At 39.5% G+C, this 20,148-nt stretch overlaps 1 protein-coding gene across 3 annotated transcripts; it reads left to right on the plus strand.

The window, feature by feature from the left end:
• Positions 1 to 2,501: 2,501 nt before the first annotated feature.
• On the plus strand, positions 2,502 to 19,738 carry tbx5b (T-box transcription factor 5b). Of its 3 annotated transcripts, none has more exons than XM_042487473.1 (9): positions 2,502 to 2,620; positions 7,582 to 7,755; positions 8,088 to 8,182; positions 8,474 to 8,593; positions 10,155 to 10,302; positions 12,450 to 12,602; positions 14,516 to 14,607; positions 15,547 to 15,800; positions 17,523 to 19,738. In XM_042487473.1, the coding sequence occupies exons 1-9, from the start codon at positions 2,585 to 2,587 to the stop codon at positions 18,098 to 18,100; spliced, it is 1,650 nt and encodes a 549-aa protein (XP_042343407.1). In that variant the 5' UTR covers positions 2,502 to 2,584; the 3' UTR covers positions 18,101 to 19,738. The 3 variants fall into 3 exon arrangements, with proteins under 3 accessions (XP_042343407.1, XP_042343409.1, XP_042343408.1); XM_042487475.1 differs by lacking the exon at positions 2,502 to 2,620 and adding an exon at positions 4,503 to 4,532; XM_042487474.1 differs by lacking the exon at positions 2,502 to 2,620 and adding an exon at positions 6,325 to 6,705.
• The last annotated feature ends 410 nt before the right edge of the window (positions 19,739 to 20,148 follow it).

Consider the following 20,148-nt stretch of genomic DNA (forward strand, 5'->3'; position numbering starts at 1 on the left):
TCAGCTGGAAAAACGACATATAATACACGGTTTCCCGTTTGTGCTTGATATTATGCCTCCTACTAGAATGTCCCCTTCAAAATAAAAGCCCGGCAAATAAAACTTGAGGGCTCAGATCAAAATAAATTTAAAAAGAAATGTAGAGTGAATAAATTCACTTTGTTATACCACAATAATATACACTTCTGACCATAGATATGCATATAAAAACCAATATGTATGCATAGCTATTAAACCAAGAATGTGTTCACTCAGCTGCAGAGAAGTTTGGTCAAGTTATATTGAGCTATTGAGATATATAGATTATTCAGTAGTCTAGAATAATCTAGTAATGCTAGCATAAGACACTGTGGCTATTTGTGAAACATGAAGATTATGTTAGAATTTAAGTTTAATTTTTAGTTTTAATGGCATTTCCCCCCATCAGACAAAAGCGCTGTGATTGGAGCTGTAATAGTGACTGAGTTCTTCAGAGGATTTCACCCATGCATGCCAATAAAGGGCTGTTCTTTATTTATCAGAGGAGGGTGGTAGCTGGTCTGTGACTTCTATGTTTTCAACTTTCTTTGGACCCTACACAAAGCTACAAATATTTTTTCTTGAGCTTCCCTGAGTGAAAAAGTGAAAATAAATTAGTTCATTAGATTTACCTTAAAAGTTGAAAATGAAATCCTGGTGTTGAAAAAACTTGTTTTTTCACTCTTGTCATGCAAACTGGTTTATTCTGGGCAACATTTGTAGTGTAGTGTAGAATTAAGTGATTCTGATAAATATCACTAATTTAAGCTAACATTTTGTAATGTTTTTCTCTGATGGAAGCATTTGTTGCACATGAAGTGTGCAAGGACCATTGGATATTTCAAAATCCATTGTCAGTTTTTGTTCTTCCAGTTTCTGGCTTTGATAAATGGCGGGTTGTTTTGGTTTTTTTTGTTTTGTTTTGTTTTAAATCCTGAAATTGAATACAAAATACAGTTATCTGTTGTACGCTTCTCCCCTACATTGAAATAAAAAGCGTGACTTTCTCTCCAGTCTCTGAAAAAAATATTTAAAAAGTCTCCCATTTTTTGCATCACTCCTGCCCTCTCATAAATAAAGAACAGTCCCTAAGCGGACACAATTAAACTGATTGATCAATATGTTAAAAGTTTGCAAGAATACTCACTCTGCTAATATTATTATATTAATGTGAGTATTGGTGTATTGTATGTGTATTGCAAGATTTGTAATGTGGGTATGCGTTGTGATGGTTTGGGGGTAAATGTACTTTATGTGTATTGCAGAAGGCTTATGTGTATTTTGGTATATGTATTTTATTGTGTGTTCCATGTTCATAGTGTATTGTGATTTTATGATGTTTGAAACTCTTTTTTTTTTTTGGTCAGATTTTATTTAGATTTTCTCTGACTATAAGTCACCTAATTCAAAACAACAACAACAACAACAACAACAACAAAAAACCCTCAGTATTTTAACTAAAAAACTAAACTATTTTAAGAACACTGCTAAAAGCCCAATTGGGGTCAAGAGCTGGAAAAAAGCAATAGCTATACACTCTTTTTACAATACATCAGTCTCACACTCTGTATTTGAACCATGTTAAATTGCATCGTCCCTATCAAATAAAGATAAATCTAAATGTGATTCATATTCCTGTAATACTTCTGTTAATTTTCAGTCACAACACTTGGACTTATTAAAAAATAAGTTAGTGGGATTTAGTTGCATCTAGCAAAAAAGTTACTGAGCATAAAATTCTTCTGAGCTGCAGAAAACTAGGTGAAATTCAACTAGACCTATCTAGAGCCAGTATTTAGTTTGTCTGCTCTGGGCTACGGTAGAAACAATATGGTGGAGTATGCGGGAAAGGACAAGTGGCTCACTTTAAGGTAAGGAAAACACAGCATTTCTTATTTATAGGTGATTTTAAAGTACTGAAAACATAGATGTGAATATCATATATCACTTTCAGCCGATAAATGCCCCCAAATCCTCAACTTTTAAGCTTGTTAGTACTATTTTTAGGTTTGACTGACAGAGGTAACACTACTTTCTTTCTTTAACCTTTGAGCAACATTGACCACTCAAGTGTTTATATGTAAGCTCAATAACTTGCCACTAGATAAGCCCAACTAATAACTGATCTGAAGGCACATTTACAGCAACACATTGACTGCAAAGAAGAGTAACATTTAAGTAAGCCTGTGCAGAAAGCAGAGTCTCGCTAACATGTGTAATATGAAGTCATATTAATGTGGACCAGGTTTTCCTTCATCTGGATTCTGAGGCCCCGTCTGGACCGTTGCCAAACCCCCCACCCTCCTCTGTTCCCACATCAGACCACCTTACAAACTGGAGGCTGAGGGGGGGTTGGAATGTATTTTGCCCTGTGTGATGTGATTGTTTGCAGAGAAATGGGTTGACCTTGCCCTCTAATGCCACACATACACGCACACACTCACTCCGGCCGGGCTGAAGGTGTGTGAGACAGACCTGCTGAGTGCAGGAGGTCTGGGACCCCGTCACCACTTCCTCCAGACAGAGAACAGAGGATCCAGTCAGCTGAAGCCACTATGGGACAATAATGAGCCGTCCAGCCGCCACCACCACCTCATTTCAGGTATTATTGAAACCTTCGCCTCTCACTTTTCTTCTGCGCAGACCAACCAACTGAAGACCATATGCAGAGTTATAGTACAAAAGTTTATACCCAGTTTGCACATTATATCAATTACTCTATTTTTAAAGATTTAAATAACAAAAATTGTTTTATATAAATGTAACCATAACCAAGCACTGCCTGCAGTGTAGCCTATGTGTGTTAACATCATATCCAATAGGATGCTGCTGTATAAAAAAAAAAGTAAATACCTAATTTTAGAAAGAAAATTTTCATATAATTTAGGGACAATACCATGCAATCAGATATAAAGGTGAATAAAAATATTTACTATCAGATTTTGACACATAAATTATGAAAGTTCTATGGACAGTTATTTAAACTACAATTAAAGTCTATATAATTTATTAAGACTTTGTTGATTGGTTAATATATTCCAGGGGCTTACATCTGAGGGATAAAGCTTATTTTTCTAAGATCATTTATTTTTATCGTCAATATATTTTGACATTTTGAGGCAGAAGCGATTTTGGAAAAAAAAAGTTTCAAAACGTGGCTAAAAAAAATCAATCAGTAAAAAAATTGCGCGTGAAAACAATGACAGAATATAAACTGCACTGTGTGGCTTTCAGTTCTACACGGTATAGATTTTATTATTTATATTAGTCCTACTGTTGTGATTAGTTATCGAATCTGTAAGTGTTGCCTGCAACAGACGAAGTTTCACAGAACTTGTCTGCAATATTGCATTTTATGAATTTACATATCTCCCACACAAAATTATTTTAATTTCATTTTCAATATAAATGATCCAGCCCCCTTTCTGTCATAATCTGTTGTGTTTGAAGGCTCAAAAAAACAGACGAATGAATTTTGCTAAAATCATTCATTTTTATTTGTTACATTCTTATTTGTTGGAGTATGTCCACTTAAACGTTTTCTTTTAAATAATATTGTTTTAACGTATAATCCTCCGAAATTAATTTATATTTTTACAATGTATAGTAACCCTGTGGCAACCGATAAGTGAACACCTATGTCTATGGCATCTGTTTGGAATTTAAATTATCAATAATAAAATAGAGACTGATAATTAGCGTATCAAGAAAAGTTCGTTCAGACAAATGTGTGTTAAATACCCCTGAATCTGTCAATTTTGCTTTTTAATGTAACACATTTTTTTATTTCAAAAATGAAAAAGTAGTCTCTCTTTATATAAAACATATTTGGGTCTGTTTTTACATTTTTAAAGTGTGTTTATTTCTTCCTACGGCTGCAAAGTCAAATAATTACCCTGAGGGTTTACAATAAGGCTCAAACAGAATTCCACTGTAAACAAAATAAATGTTATAGACATATTTCAGGGTTATCCTTTTCCACATGGCAGCACAAGTCCAGACTAGGTCTAAACGACAATTAAACTGTTAATTCTCTCATTGTTTGTATTCGTAAAAAGCCCTTTCCCAAATCAAGTCTTTCTTGTCGCTTAAATTCTTATATGCGACTTTTTTATTATGAACTCAGAATCGGAAGGACAGTAGGCTAAATAATTCATTTTGTATACTTTCACCCGCGGAGTGTGTGAGCTGAAGAAATCTCAAAAACGGTACAGACACCGCATACGTCTGTACAAATAATAATAAATTAATAAATTAATTAATAAGCTTATTGATAACACAGCAGATCGGAAACTTGTTGGCCCCCCACGCACACACACACACACACACACACACACACACACACACACATACACACACACACACACACACATATACATACATACACAAACCGGGCAGTGATCCAGTCTCTCCCTGTGGCAGCGCGCTTTCACTGCAGCACCAGCTTGTGCAGGAGAGGCTGTGCACCGAGCTAACCGGAGGTCTGTCACCGGGGAATTTGATATTTAAACACGGTAAGAGCTTGCAGTTATGATTGCAATTTTGAAACAAAAGATGGGTACGTGCAGATGCGTAAAAACGTGCACATTTACGCACGAGAAATCTCATCAGGCTGTAACATTTAATTTTGATGCAGTATTTATTTTCATATTGTTTACATTGATGTTGTAGCCTACTTCCGTTTTAACATATATTCAAATTAAATAGCTATATCCATAGGAAACAGTATTTTGTTCAGCTGGTGATGTCACAACATGCATACTCCCTATAAATCTCGACACATGCCATTATAGTAGAGATAAAGTCAACACCACGAACCTGACGTGTAAATTAAATACAAATGAACTAGCGACTGGTGCAATGATGGTTAAATCTGTCCGCAGACACTCTGAAAAAGCACGCTGTGGTCAAGGGGTGAGTGGGGTGGAGGGGCAACGCGAGGACACAGCGGTAGAAATCGGTAGAAATGAAGATCCAGCGTGTTGACCTCGCACTGACCCCTTCAACTTTCAACTCTGGATGCCTCCGGTTATCAGGATCTACAGTAATCCAATCAAAGTGATGCGCGCTCGCGTGAACCCGCTGCGACTACTGTTGCTACTGCTAGGCCTCCTGCGTATCTGCACTCTACTATCAGACTCTGTGTGTGTGTGTGTGTGTGTGTGTGTGTTTCCTATGTGAGAATTAGGCCTGTGGGTTTTTTTTTTTTATCATTTCAGGAAATGCACAAACTAAACCGTCATCACATTTGTTGTGTTATAGTAACAAGTTTTATTTGTGTTTTTTTCTCAATATTTTAAGACACCGACATGATTAACTTATTGGGTCTATTTAATTTTTAGTGCGTGCCCTGGACCAGCAGGTAAAATAAATTCTGTCACTTGTTATCAGACTTATTCTTTATGTTGGACATTATTTAGGCCTCAAAATTTGGGTTAAAAAAATATCTCTTCCAGCGTTTCTGTTGTTTAATGTTATGTAATGTTCACATCAGTGGTCTTTTTTGTTGTTTTATGTAGTGGAAAGTTTTTATTGATGGACTTTTATGTATTGTCCTGTAATGTAGGCTTCTTGCTGTTCTGTGTATTTTTTTTAACCTGCTCAGGGTCAACAGATGCAAATAAGCTGCTCGCTAACTCTTGTGCTATTACTTTTAATTGTACGCTGTCCCTGTGAAGATAGACAAGTAAATAAATAGCCTAAATAATTGATAAATAAATACATTTTTGTCTTTATCTTCAGCACAAAGCAGCGGTCATCAATTAGGCCCAATTAGGCTAAAGCAAGTGTGAAATATTCCAACTTTCTCTGATTTAACAATAGCAAGTTTATCTGATTAATCAGTACACTTAAATAGATAACTCTGATTTTTTTTTCAGGTAAAGAACTTAATCATGTTGAGTTTGTGTGTGTGTGTGTGTGTGTGTGTGTGTGTGTGTGTGTGTGTTTGTGTGCGTGTGTGAGCGAGAGATGTAAAATCAAATTAGACAGCCGTAGTATAAAATATTTATTTTCACAGCGACGAATACACATTGTGAGAACTGATAAAAATGCTTTAAAAAATAAATCAGCCTCAACCGAGTGCGCGTGCGTGTGTGTAGGTCCACGTTTTTGTGTGTGCGCTGTGTAGGCGCGCGTGTGAGTTTGTGTGCGTGTGATTGGCCAGTGTCACAGCCGTGATTTGGGCTGCAGATACCGATGCACCGTGCAGACCTATGGGAGCGCAGGAAAGGCAGAAGGGGGAGGGCAGAGTGTCCGAGGCGGACTTGACTCCATTTGTAATGAAGGATCTGATGAGCGGGGTTTAGATCGGGGCTGCCACCGAGTCCGCGAGGGCAATAAAGAGAGAGCAGCGATATAAATGAGGAAGAAATTACATCCGCTTTGAACGGATCTGTGCCTCTGCAGCCGGCGGTGACGGGAAGGCAGCGGAGCGCACGAGCCGAGGTCTGAGCGCAGGGACAACGAACAACGGAGCGAGAAACAACGCGGTGGTATTTCGGAGCTGCTTCACGGGGAGCATGGTGGATCTTTGAGAAACCTCGACATTTGGCCAGTTGGATTTTTCAAAAAATAGTTTCGTGGAAATCAAAGCAAGCTAAAACAGCAAAACACGAGCAGGCTGCAGAGCGCGCAGGAGCAGGATGAGCGTGTTTTCTGCAGGGAGAGCAGAGCAGTGCGTTTGAGGTAAAGGCCCTCGGGGAGACCATCCAAAACACACATACGCATACACACACACACACACACACACACACACGGGTCAGACACAGGCTGTGGTTGGCTTATTTGATATGCACTTTAAGAGCTGCTTCCATTTTTATACATCATGTAGGCTGGAGTTAAACACACTTCAGCTGTTAACACACTGTGGATCTCCAAGCTCCAGTTATTTTCATGCATTGGTTAACATAGAAAATATGGATATTAATGCAAATTATGTTCCCACTATAACAGAGTCTACCATTTGGATTGTTAATGTTGCACAAATATGCACGATCAATACAAAGATATATATCCACCTTAAAACAATGTCAAAGTTCATGCACACTTAAGTGAAAGCCTGTGATTATTGGATCAGTTACGGTGTAAGTCAGTGTAATGTAGTGTCGCCTCAGTAATTATCTGTATCTTGTATTGTATTTTTCACCACAGTGTGCATAGGTAGGATAATACAGGGCAAATTTTTAACCTCTTATTTGTGTAGCTTTTAACAAAAATAGCCCCTCTACAACGGTCCGACAGTTTGTGTCGCTTATTGTCATAGTTTTTACATAGAACATTGGTGCTTTTCCTGTTGGTTGCAAAAAAAAATCCAAATAATGTTAATAGGCCTAATAGGTCTGAGTTTAGGTGAGACTGACCTTAGTTTCCCCAAACATACATGCGTCGAATCATATTCATTGTAGGTCAATAACTATGAATTCAAATGTTACTGACAAGCAGTGTGTGACCCACGCCAGCCAAATTGAATGAATAAATAACCTGTGTGTGTGTGTGTGTGTGTGTGTGTGTGTGTGTGTGTGTGTGTGTGCGCGCGCGTCTCTCTCTCTCTCTCTCTCTCAGTGGGACATGGCAAACGGCGGGGACCAGTTTGGCCTTGCAGAGCGTCCGGACTCTGACTGCATGGACTCCCCAAAAGACACCAAACATGAAAATCCTAGCTACACCTTAAACTCACCAGCTTCGCCGCAGACAGCGCCCAGCCAGCAGCTACCGGCCTGTACCGCGGATCAGAATGTAAATATTGATTAGACTTTTAGGCTATGTGTAGATGTCAGATAACGTAATCCAGAAGTTTCTGCGTTATTCGCTCAATAAATACATAAATAAATAAAAGCTTATGCATCATGGACCGCACATCAGTGACAAAATATTCACTTAGGGACTAATTGTTCACCTTGGAATAATTTCAAAATGAATTTGAATCCCTTTACTACATACTAGATTAATAATTTAGAAAAACAAATTGAAAATTGGTGTTAACATTTTGGCCCCGTGTCCTGCTTTAATTTAACATCCAGAAGACTCCCTCTTCGGTTGAAGTGTGCACTGTTTATATTTTTCTGCAGGGGATGGAGGGAATCAAAGTTTTCCTGCACGACAGGGAACTTTGGACAAAGTTTGATGAAGTAGGAACTGAAATGATCATCACCAAAGCTGGAAGGTAAGAGACAAAATAATGATCTATAGGTATTTGACTTTGGGTGTATTTAAGTTATCGTATTTATATAAAGCCATGTATTATTTAGTTGAGTGAATAAGAGATTTTTATGAACCGCAATATGTCTGGGACACACTGTACTCTGTGAATGACATAAGGCCTCGGGGGACGTTTAGTCTTAGAAGAGATTGGCTGTTTATTTTTGGGCTACCTTACTCCAGGTATTTTATCATTTAAATTTGTCTGTGTTGGAAGAGGATTTTTAATTTTTTTTTTAAAATTTCTTTAATGCAGGAGGATGTTCCCCAGTTATAAGGTGAAGGTCACAGGACTGAACCCAAAAACCAAGTACATACTGTTGATGGACATCGTGCCAGGAGACGACCATCGCTACAAATTTGCAGACAATAAATGGTTCGTATATTGCAACTCTTATACATGTATAATGGAAAAAATGTAAACTTGGATTACCTCCGAAAAACTTCTGAGTGGTGCAGGCCAAAATAATCAAAAATGCATCCATTCCCGTGTGCCAGTGCGCAGGTAGACCGCATTGTTTATTAATGAAATAGCCTAACCTTTTTAACAGCGTTTACCGAGTGAGCAGTGCATAAAACGATATAACCACCACTACTCTAAATAAAAAAATATATATGAATAAATAAATTCCTACTTTAAAAATTAATTAACAAATTATATCCTCTGGTGTATGGGCCATTACGAATTTTACATAAAAAACCTCAGCCTATAACCTCTGTAGAAAAAGAGTCCGTGTAAACCATGTTGTGCCCTCCACTCCATCCCTGCCTCTAAAGGTCGCCGGCTCCTTCTTGCAGACTGGGTTGGCCTAATTCCCCGTGTTTCCCCCCGTGTCTGCCCGCCGGTTAAATCAGAGTATGAAGGGTTCACCGGGCGGACAGACGGCACAGACCGGATTAAAGTCTCCCATTCAACTGTTGTTGTGCTGCTGAGGGGGAAATCCGAACATGGCACGGACTCCTCAGTGAGATCCGTCAATCCTCTGCCTCCTCAGAGCATCAGACACTTGGCTCTTACAATGTAACGAGCCGGAAACAGGAGTCTGTGGATACACAGTCCCAGCTCAGAGTGTATAATGGAGTCGAGCGGTGTTTATAAAGCGAGTCGGTGCTGGCCTTTAGGCATTTTTAAGTGATAAAGTTGTGATAATATGTGCGTGGGTGATTTGAGGCTGCACATCTGTTTATGCTTCTTTTTTTCTGTCAAGTTATTCTATTTTGAATTTTTGCCAGGTCACGTCTTTTGACCTTTACGCGTTGCAGACGCACAGACCTACACGCAGTCACACTGCATTTTGGCTACATGAATCACAAATAATATATGTTTAGAAGCCGTTATTCTTTGGTTTAATGGTTCTCACATCCCCCGCTAATTCGACTATTTTCGGCTTTTATTTGTTTGTTTGTGGCGTAAACATGACACGTAAACAAAGATGTGAGGGCCCAACACACTGATTAAACATTAATGTGCAGAACGAAAAGCTCCTCTCAGACAAGCTGGCTCTATATTTGGTGTCTGCTCCTCCGCTCAGTAGTTCCCAGGTAAAATCTGCACCTTTCTCGGGTATTTGTGGTCTTTGTTGTGTCAGCTTTTTGGTGATTTGAAGCGTTTTCCAGAAACTATTTCCAGGCTCGGCACCTCAACATCTCAAGCACAAAATACTTCAGCAACTTTGGAGAAGATCGAGTTATTTGTGTCGACTAAACTAAGGTCCAGATGTGGATATCCGTGTAAACTGCAGCAAAACAAGATGCATTTTATGTTTGACTAATTAAAGCACCAGATAGGCCCTCTGCAGCCGGCGGCAGTGCAGGCCTCCTGCACCACGGGGCGCCGGGCAGAGCGGTGCACTGCTGGTCACACAAGCCACCGTGACCCCACTGAGTGTCAATGTCTGTTCGTTTTCTGATCTGCTGCATTTTTTTCTGCTCTAAAGGTCAATAACGGGGAAGGCAGAGCCCGCGATGCCCGGGAGGCTCTACGTCCATCCGGACTCTCCTGCCACCGGGGCTCACTGGAGCCGCCAGCTCGTCTCTTTTCAGAAGCTCAAACTCACCAACAACCACCTGGACCCCTTTGGACATGTGAGTCTGTCTTCCCAGTAATATTTGGCTGATGGGTATATTTTCAGAGCAAGAAAAATGTTCCTGGTCTGTTTTCTGCTTGAATTTACAGACATACATTTGCCCTTTGAATGTGTTATGGGCCTATTTCTTAGGCTGCACTGTAAAACCTGACAAATTGATTTTACTAATCTAGGAAACCAATAGCCTTGAAAAATGTGACTCAATATAACTATTAATTTTAATATGCTAACTTATTGTTAAGTTTACTTGGAATTTAGTTATATTTACTTATTTTTGTGAAGTTTCAACCTAAAAAAATGACACATGTAATATAAATCAATCTTTCTAAGTAGTAGCAAATTCAGTAAACCAGGTTTACTGTGATATAGGCCAATAACTTATTCTGACAGTTACATACTAGTCAACCATATTTTCATTTTCTTAAACATGTTAAGAAAACAACTCGCAGATCTCCTAATTTCATCAGGGGCAAAATCCTCTTTGTCATGATTAAGTTAAGTCGGACTAACTTGGTTTACTGAAGTTGCAAATACTCAGAAAGAACAAGGTGATTTCACTTTTAATTGTTAAGTTGCAACAACTTCACAAAAATCAAGTAAATACAACTGAATTTCAAGTAAACTTGAGACTTCAATATAAAGTAAACTAACTCAAGATTAATAGTGTTATTTACTTTCCTTTATCAAGGCAATTGGTTCCCAAGATCATTGTAAGTAAGATCAGTTTGTAAGATTTTACAGTGTAAGACACAAATCATACATTACCCAAAGAAAATGGTTTACTGTCCATTTCAAATAGCCATAATATGCTCTTTAATAATCAGCACTGAGTGATGTGTTTGACAAAGTACGGCCACAGATCCAGGCAGGCATTACCAGCTCACTCTCACGAATATAATTCAGCAGACATTACAACACAACACAAATCAGCACGAGGGCAAAGCGACCCCTCTCTAGACTCAACAGAGAGACTCATTCCCGCCATGCACCGCTTTCATTGCTCCACTTAGCCTGCTGTAACAGTCTGAGGCCTGACTCTAACGAGGCAGTGAGCCGATACGGCAGGTGAGCACGTATTGTTTTTACGCGCGCATCTTAGTGCGTGTGTGTGCGCGCGCTGAAACAAACAATCATAATCTTTTTAGGCTCGTTAAATTAGAGGTAATGATTACAATGACTCTAAAGCCCATTAGCTAATGTATGTCACCGGCGGACACGCCACTGGCGATTAAACGGAACCCCCCTGGATAAACAAAAGTGCTCGCAGCCCTGCCTGCGCAAACACAAAAGCTCGTGATCCAATTAAATAAAAAAACACTTGAGGAGTTGCCAGTGTCCTGGGAAATATTTAAGAGTTTGGCAGAATGCACTGAGTTGTTAAAGTTTTACATTGCTGGTATCTCCAAGCCAAATTTAGTACAATTTAAGATTAATAAAAAATGTTTGTAAGTGGTCACATTAGTGCACAACCTGTATACAACTTTCAATAAGTACTTAAATCTAAATTTCTACAAAAATCAGATGAAATAGTCTGCCAGGTTGATGCAGAATTACACCGAATAGTGTTTCAATTTCAGTCCCTTTTCCAATATATCAGATGATGTGGAATATAATAGTCTTATATAATAACCATGTATTATTTGGTTGTGGCTGAGAGGAAATGGTTGCAGATTAAATTAAATTAAATTAAATTAAATTAAATTAAATTTGTCTAATAGGCATTGATCACTTTGTTTTAAGGTGGCAGCTAAATTTGGCTCAGCACATTATTATTTATTGACATGAAAATAAAACCTTTAGGAAAAAAATAAACAAATCGCACAAACATATGTCAACTGAATGAGGTAAAATGATCATTTTTATTCATGCAGGATATATGACATCTGTATTTTAAAATCCTAGCTATCATCTGTAAAATAAAATACAGATTTCTTGATCCTGTTGGCTTACGTTAGTTTCAGCCTACTAATATAAATGAATCTCTATTTTAAAGATTTATGTCATCCAAGAAATTTGGGTAACTTACAGTATAAGTTGCGTTTACCCTCCACCTGGCCTCCCGCCTGTAGTCCAGGTCCTAGCATCTGCTGGTGGGAAACATGACAGCTCTGTCAGTCTCACCTCCTCAATCTCTCCGCTGTGCAGATAATACTCAACTCCATGCACAAATACCAGCCTCGCCTCCATATTGTCAAAGCGGATGAGAACAACGGCTTTGGCTCAAAAAACACAGCTTTCTGCACCCACGTCTTCTCTGAGACGGCCTTCATCGCTGTGACGTCCTACCAGAATCACAAGGTACGCTTTACACAAGACACAATGCACCAACAACACTAAATTAAACTAAGATCCCATTGTATATTCTTTAGAGAGGAGCCACCAAAATCTCTTTTCTGGGTAAAACTTTTAGTGAGTGGAGGTTTTAAAAATTGAGTACAATACAAAAAGTGACATTTAGATATCGCTTGGTGTTATGTGAATATGAAGTGTGCTGTTTTTTCACAGGCTGAAGCTATAGGCTACCTCATAACAATTATGGAAATGGATCTCAAAGTCTTATGTGTGCAAATCAGATATGTTTTACTGTCATATATGGGACCCTTTAGAAAAGTGTATGAAGATTTGCCTCTGGTCGCTGACCACATTCAAATTGTTGTCTCTCATCCACATTCACACACACTCACATGCACACTTAGTCTTTGTTTGTATTATTGTCTTTATTTTGTATCCAGAAAGTCAATTTGTATCCTCTTTGTTTATGTGGCCCTACTCAGTATTTGTAAATATGTCCAAAAATAAGTGTGTGTGTGTGTGTGTGTGTGTGTGTGTGTGTGTGTGTGTGTGTGTTGGTCTGTAATGACCTGTTTCGTTCCCTTGATCTTGGCTGATCCAGTTTTCTCGGCGTCTACTAGAAAGACAAATTGCTGAAGCTTTAAGCCGCGCTGCTGGTTAAGTTTTCACAACATGGCTTAATTTGGTCACATTTCATAACAAAACATAAATAACATAAATAGATAAATTTCAGCTATAGTTTTTAGATGGTGTATCTTCTCGTTAGCTCCTAAAAGTAGAAGCCTTAATTCTGCACACTTTAATCTACAGCTTCAAAATGCATTATTTTGTTAAAATATTACAATAGAAATAAAAAGTGTAAAAAATAAAATAAAAAAAGTAAAATGAGAATGAAAACAGAGGAAGAAAGAAATAAGAAAATAGATTTGCAACAAATATTTAACCCATCAATGTGTGTGAATTAATTCAGGTGTTGTTGAAGATGTAGTTTTTAGTTTGAAAAGTTTTTCCAATATTATTTTATTCATACTGAACAGCTGATGTTTTGTAGTTTATGTATCAACTTAATGGTAATACGTTTTAATAGTAGTTAAATGTAATTGTTGTAACTTGCTATTTTTATGTCTGTGTATATAAATATATATAAATAAATACGTGTTATGTAATAAATACATGTATTTTAAACCATACCATTAAATTATTTGTGAGTGTTATACATTACTTTCACTTTTCTGAGCTATTACTGTTACTACAATTTGTGTAATAAAACACAGTTATTGTGCAAAATAAAAGATAAACCTTTAACTTTATATTTCCATCATACATGCAATAACAAATACCAATGACATTGCACTGTTAATCCCAACGCTCTTGTATAAAATAAAAATTATTGAGCCAGTAGTTTGGTGGAGGCTATCAGTATTATCAGCACTTCAAAGTTTGTTTGGACCCGAGCTGGTGTCAGTTCTCCAGTTGACTCGCCTGCTGCGTGATGGACACACTGCGCAAAGGTTCCCCTCCATGACATCACTGAGAAAAGTTTGAAGACTTAAACATCAAAGCTTGCAGCTTTAGACCTCTAAAAGCTTTGGCCCGAAATCCTTAAACCTGGCGACTGTTTGGGTAAACAGTTTATTCTGTGTCAGCTGGCGAGGATACTGTCCGCTCCATGAGGAACGTCAGCGGCTGAGGAATGTTGGCCCTGCAGAGCTGCAGCGATGCTGCGCTTAACATCTGCAGGGCCTCTCACTAATAGTAAACCATTGACTTTCAGTCAATGAAAAGAATGGTTTAAAAACTGAATGTGTCTTTGTGTTACGGTATGAAACTGTGTGTGTTTGTTCGGGCCTGTGCTGTGCAGTTTGTCCTGTGGTGTAAGGCATGTGTGTCTGAGCTGATTTTCTGTGTTTTGTGCTCAGATTACGCAGCTGAAGATCGAGAATAATCCCTTTGCAAAGGGCTTCAGAGGCAGTGACGACAATGAGTTGCACCGCATGGCCAAGCTGCAAGGGTGAGTACAGCTTTGTTGATATGTGTGTGCTTGTGAGCATTCATAGGAAACAAAACCTACTCTTCCCTCTGAGGGTTGATATGATGGGGCACATATGGTCCAAGACACGAGTGTATGTGTGTTTGTGTGCGTGTGAGAGTCATTGTCACCTGAAGGTTGATCTTAGCCTGAAACCTCAACCAGAGCGTGCAGCACAAACACGACCCGCCGAGCGTCAGCCCCTGCATTGATAGATAGATGATATCACGTTGCTGCTGGTCTATTAGACTGTCACCGCTGATCAGCTGATGGCCCTGGGTACATGGTGTCTGTTTGCGTGTTGATCTAATCTCCGTTCAAGCTCTGTTGTGGCAGGCAGTTTAGAGATTTTAATAGGCCAATGGGAGAGGCTGTTACAGAGGGGAGGGAGAGGAAGGAGAGGGTGGTATTGAGTGCAGCACCCCTGTGTTATTGTGCTGCTGCGGTTGGTGGAGACTAAAGGAGAGCAGAGGAGAGGAGAGTCTATCTGAAGTGACACACGGATGGATGTTTATTTTTAGAGCGGCGTATTATCTCACAACAGGACTGACTCTCTGTGTGTGTGTGTGTGTGTGTGTGTGTGTGTGTGTGCGTGCACAAGTGTGTGTCACTCTCTCAGCGAGGGTCAGGGAGATGTGGCCCGCTGTCCCCTACATACCACAGAGTTCACCAAGAGGGCAGTGTGTGCAGAGAGAGATCAGAGCTGAAAGGATGGAGAACGGCTAAGTAGACTTGAAAGAAAGGGAAGAAAAAAAACATAAGACCTTCAATAGTACAACCAGGCAGAAGTTAATGTAACAGAAATACCTGCACAGAGTCAGAGGAGGTCATTTTGTTCAGCACACCTGAGGCCGTAACAATATCAGATTAAAATGTTTTACTTCTGATATAATTCTCAATCCTCCTCTCTCTCTGTTTCAGTAAGGACTACCCTGTGGTCCCTCGCAGTGCTGTCCGTCAGAGAGCCTGCTCCACTGGGAGTCCCTTCAGTGGGGAGGGTCGGGGTCTGCAGGGTTCCCCTGAAGCTGCCGGATCCCCCTACAGCTGTGAGAACGGCTTGAGTAGCAACAGTCCCCAGGAGCTCCTGAGGGCCCCTCCTGCACACTACACCCTGCCTCATCCACACCTGCAGCACGGCCAGCAGCCGCAGGTCTACCACTGCACCAAGAGGAAAGGTAGGAGGAAGCTGTGCCGTCAGTACACTGTGTAAATGAAAATTAGTGCTTATCTCAAGCTGCATAAACAGAAAGAAATCAGTTAACCCACTGAGTGCAGATTTGACCTATTTATTTTTGTTGAATTGTTGTAATACTTTTTGTAATAGAGGCAGTAATTGTGTACTTTACAAACTTTAAAAAGTATTAGGAACCCCTTATGTTACCATATTCCAATTAAGTAAATATCACTTTAGCTGCCCCGAAACCATTCATTCTTGTGGTTCTGTGCCAAAATGTTATTATTTTGTATTTATGTGTTTTTTGTAATTTTGTATTATGTGCATTTATGTGAAACTGTTGATATCCTCAGATGCAAGACAAATGTAAGTTTTTTTCTGATAAAGTGAAATCAAACTAAGTAATAATTCTATTTTTTTTTTTTTTTTTTTTTTTTTTTAAACAGCTTTGTGTAAATGTCATAGCAATTAAGATTTTGTTTGTGGTTACTTACAAAATAACAGATAACAGACCATTCCAGTGGTTTTGCATGTTTTGGCCTATAGAGTACAAATAAACATAACATTATTGCTGACTATCATCTGAAGTTTGCATACGTTTTAAGATTGATTTCCATACTTTAAGGCAGTCAGTGTAAAGGTTTGAGACTTAAAATGTTATTTTATTATCCATATTTTTATCAGTTAAATTACAGCCAGGAAATGAATGGACTTCAATGGCTGCTTGGGAAAAAGCAAATGGACCTAAAAACAGATTTACATTAATTTGTGCTGTGAGTGTCATTCAGTCTGTGTTTGCAAACTGTGTGTAATTGGGATCAGATTTACTCAAGCAGTAGCTGAATGAGTGAATTAATAAGTAATTTTCATGTCTGGTCTTTTACACATGCTTGCATGGGTTCATTCAGTCTCATTAATCAACGGCTAAAAGAAAATCTGTGACAATAGCTGTGGAGCTACTTCTGCACTTTGCTAGAGGAGAGACTTGCGAGAAAAAAAAAAATGAAATGAGGCTTAAAATACTAAATATTTACATTCCAAAAACATTTTGTAAGGCTGCAACTAAACACAAACTGAGAAGCATAATTTGGGGTTCATTTAACTTACTTGTCATGGGTGACAAGTAATTTGTGCTCTCGGGCTGATGCGACCACTTGATTTAAAAAAAAAAGAAAAAATAAAGAAAGACAGAAAGATATATTCTGAACTATGATACTTTAAAGAATGGTCTGCATTGATGATAAGTATAGTCTATACCAGGGGTTTCTAAATAAATACAAATGATTCCATGGCATTGTGTTGTATTGTTAAAATGCAAAATGGTCTTGCCTTACTGACAGCAGAGTGTCTTCCTTCGCACAGCTTCACTTTGCCCGCTGTGTTTAGCTTCTGAAAAATAATTAATAGTTAGGGGTCCTACATATTTAAAGACCATTTTTACGTCTCAAGAAATAAAAAAAGCATTAACAGTGTTTTAAGTTATTTTCAGTTGCACTTTAACCCTGGCATCATGTTTGTATTTCAGTTAATGTCATACGTATTGTAAAAGTAGCCAAACTTATTCAGCGTCTCTCCATTTCTTCATTTTGTTCTTGTTAGCTTTTTATACTGTCTGATGTGGGAACTTGGAAATTCTCATCTAAAACTCTCCTGGTTCTTGCTTGTCATAATGTCGAATGGAAAATCATCACAGTATTTTCTCTCTCTCCGTCTCTCTCTTTAGTGGAGGAGAACTGCTCTTCAGGAAACCGCCAGCACCCGTACAAGAAACCCTTCCCCGGTAGCTCTCCAAGTGAGGGCGAGTCTTACTACCACCCCTCCTCCTATCCTCCTCCTCCACCCGGTTTATCCAACAACCCACTCACTGACTCCCCCTACAGCTCAGACATGGGACAGCGCCAGGCGTGCATGTTTGCCGGCTCGGAGCCCAGACTGGATGAGCTCAACTGTGCATCCTGGTCATACACCTGCCCGCTCCCCTCTGCCATGACCCCCATGGAATCCTACCCGCCTTACACCCCTCATCCTCCCTACAGCTCCAGCCCACAGGGCTCCCGACTCAGCGCTATAGCTCACCAGAGCTCTCCGCCGTTGGGTGAACACATCACCCACGACCCCTATCAGAACCAGAGCTCGGGACCTCCGTCTCAGAGCTCGCAAAACATTCACAGCAGGCAGCTCAGCCCCCCTCTCAGAGAGTATCCTCGCTACACACCCAACCTGTCTCCCCCTCTCTACCACACACTCGAGACGCACACACACATCAGGTGTGGCGTCCCAGAATGGAGTGCAGCCTCCTAACTGAACCAGAGGATGTACCTGACAGACTGATAAGTGGACAGTGATGCTGTGCTGCGTTCCGACTAAATATGATATTACCTTTGTAAAATAATTGTGAAAAGTGTGATTTTGTAACGTGTGAAGAGGTCTCATCTGTTCGTCATGTTTTTCCCCTGTGCTGGATGGAGCTGTGGATTGATAGAAAACTGGACCTGGACATCCATGAAGCTCCAAAAAAAAAAAAAAAAAGTCTGAGCAGCACAATCAAAGTCGTATTTTATTGTCTCTCCACAACCCAAAGACTGGTGTCACCTAACTGTTTGCACTGTGAGCCCCATTAAGGCCGGACCGTGGCAGCACTAGGCTGTTTCCCTCTCAATGACTCCCGCTCTCTGCATTGTGAAGGATGTAAATTGTGACCCACTGTCAGACAGGCAGTAACATTTACTGACCAAAATAATCTCAGCTCTCACAGCAGAGCCTGAGGGAGACGTTTTTTCTCTTTAGTGGAGCAAAGCACAGCTCCATGCTCAGTCTCAGTGAAGGAGGAAAGGCATGAGTTGTCTGTGTGTGTGTGTGTGTGTGTGTGTGTGTGTGTGTGTGTGTGTGTGTGTGTGTGTGTGTGTGTGTGTGTGCGCGTGCGTGTGCACGTGTGTATGTAAAGTCTATGTCAGCTCAGCTCAAGGATGCTATGAGTTAATTTCCAATGAGACAGGCAGTAGTAGCTGCAGGCGCTGCACCATAGAAATAAACAGTTTGTTTAGACCACGCTACAGGCTGAAGGACCTGTAAACACTGTTTCCGCTGCATTCTGGGTAAATGCACAACTCAGCGTCATGCAGCTGTCACCGCTGTCCTCTCAGTCACCCCCAGCTGACCAATCAGCTTTCTCCGTTCTCTTTGAGCAGGCCAATGAGCACACGCCTCTCTTTTATCCCCAGCTGACCAGTCAGAGCTGGAGCGCAGCATGTTTCATGTGCGCGTGTGTGTTGGCCCATTTTTGTTTGTTTCTGAATTATTCATGAGTCCAGCGTTGATCCTTGACATGCGAGGATTGCTCAGCAAACATAAAAAAACACAGTGCTGTAAACATGATAATGTTGCTGCACCGACTCAAACATTTTTTTAATCTCTTTATTTTGAAACTAAATGCTTCCCTCATGTCCATGCAGCATTTCTCCAATAATTACTTTGACAAGATTGGGTTAAATACATTTCCCTGCAGATTTGAGCAGCATTACTTCCCTGTAAAGAAACTTTTGTGGCACCTATTATGCAAGCGGAGATATTGGTTTATTTTTGTGTAATAACGCAGTTTTTATATTTCTGCCCAGGTGTTTTACATGCAGTAACATGTGAGAAGGTGCTCTAACATTACACACCATCAGTATTCAGAGAGCAGATCCTCGTCATTCCTTGATATGTATTTGATTTGTGTGTGTATGTGTGTGTGTGAGTATGTGTGTGTTACAATGAGATTTTTATAGCCTTGTTCTTGCTAATAGTATTTATTACTCTAGATTTGTAAAGATTAGTTTGTCGTTAACTTGTGAAACGAGACGGTATTGTTCAGAGATATTTGTTTCTCTTTGAAGGTTTGTTTCTGGTTTCACCCTCTATCTCCAAGTGGTGATAAATAGTCGTGATAAACAAACAAAATTTTCTGTTCTATGGGAATAAAGAGATTTATATACAGAAATAAATTTTAGAGAATTTTGTCAAGTGGTTGTCATGTTCTACTTTTTGATTAGGCGACAAACACAGCAGAGGAAACTATTAACATTCCCCAGTGGGTTATTTAAAGTGCCTTCAGCGCCTCAGGGATGAAAACTCTTATAAGTGTTGTGCAGTTTTATCAGTTTCAATTCATGTATCAGTATGTAGGACCTGATACAGTGTTTCCCACAGAATGAAAGTGAATGTGTGCCAGTAGCTGATGACAAATTAATCTTAATTCATTAATATTTTTTTCTTTTTCTTTTGTATCATTCTGTATCCCTTTCTAAATTCATTAAGCGCAGGCAGGAGCTCTCCATAAGGTCTCTTTTCCTCAGCAGCAGTTTGCCACT

The sequence above is a fragment of the Plectropomus leopardus genome, chromosome 6, assembly GCF_008729295.1.
Source record: "Plectropomus leopardus isolate mb chromosome 6, YSFRI_Pleo_2.0, whole genome shotgun sequence".
Taxonomy (NCBI): domain Eukaryota; kingdom Metazoa; phylum Chordata; class Actinopteri; order Perciformes; family Serranidae; genus Plectropomus; species Plectropomus leopardus.

Coding starts and splice junctions, on each gene's coding strand:
- tbx5b (XM_042487473.1), top strand. CDS start 2,585: ATGAGCCGTCCAGCCGCCACCACCACCTCATTTCAG. Junction 7,756..8,087: donor CCTGTACCGCGGATCAGAAT/GTAAATATTGAT, acceptor ATTTTTCTGCAG/GGGATGGAGGGAATCAAAGT. Junction 15,801..17,522: donor CCACTGCACCAAGAGGAAAG/GTAGGAGGAAGC, acceptor CTCTCTCTTTAG/TGGAGGAGAACTGCTCTTCA.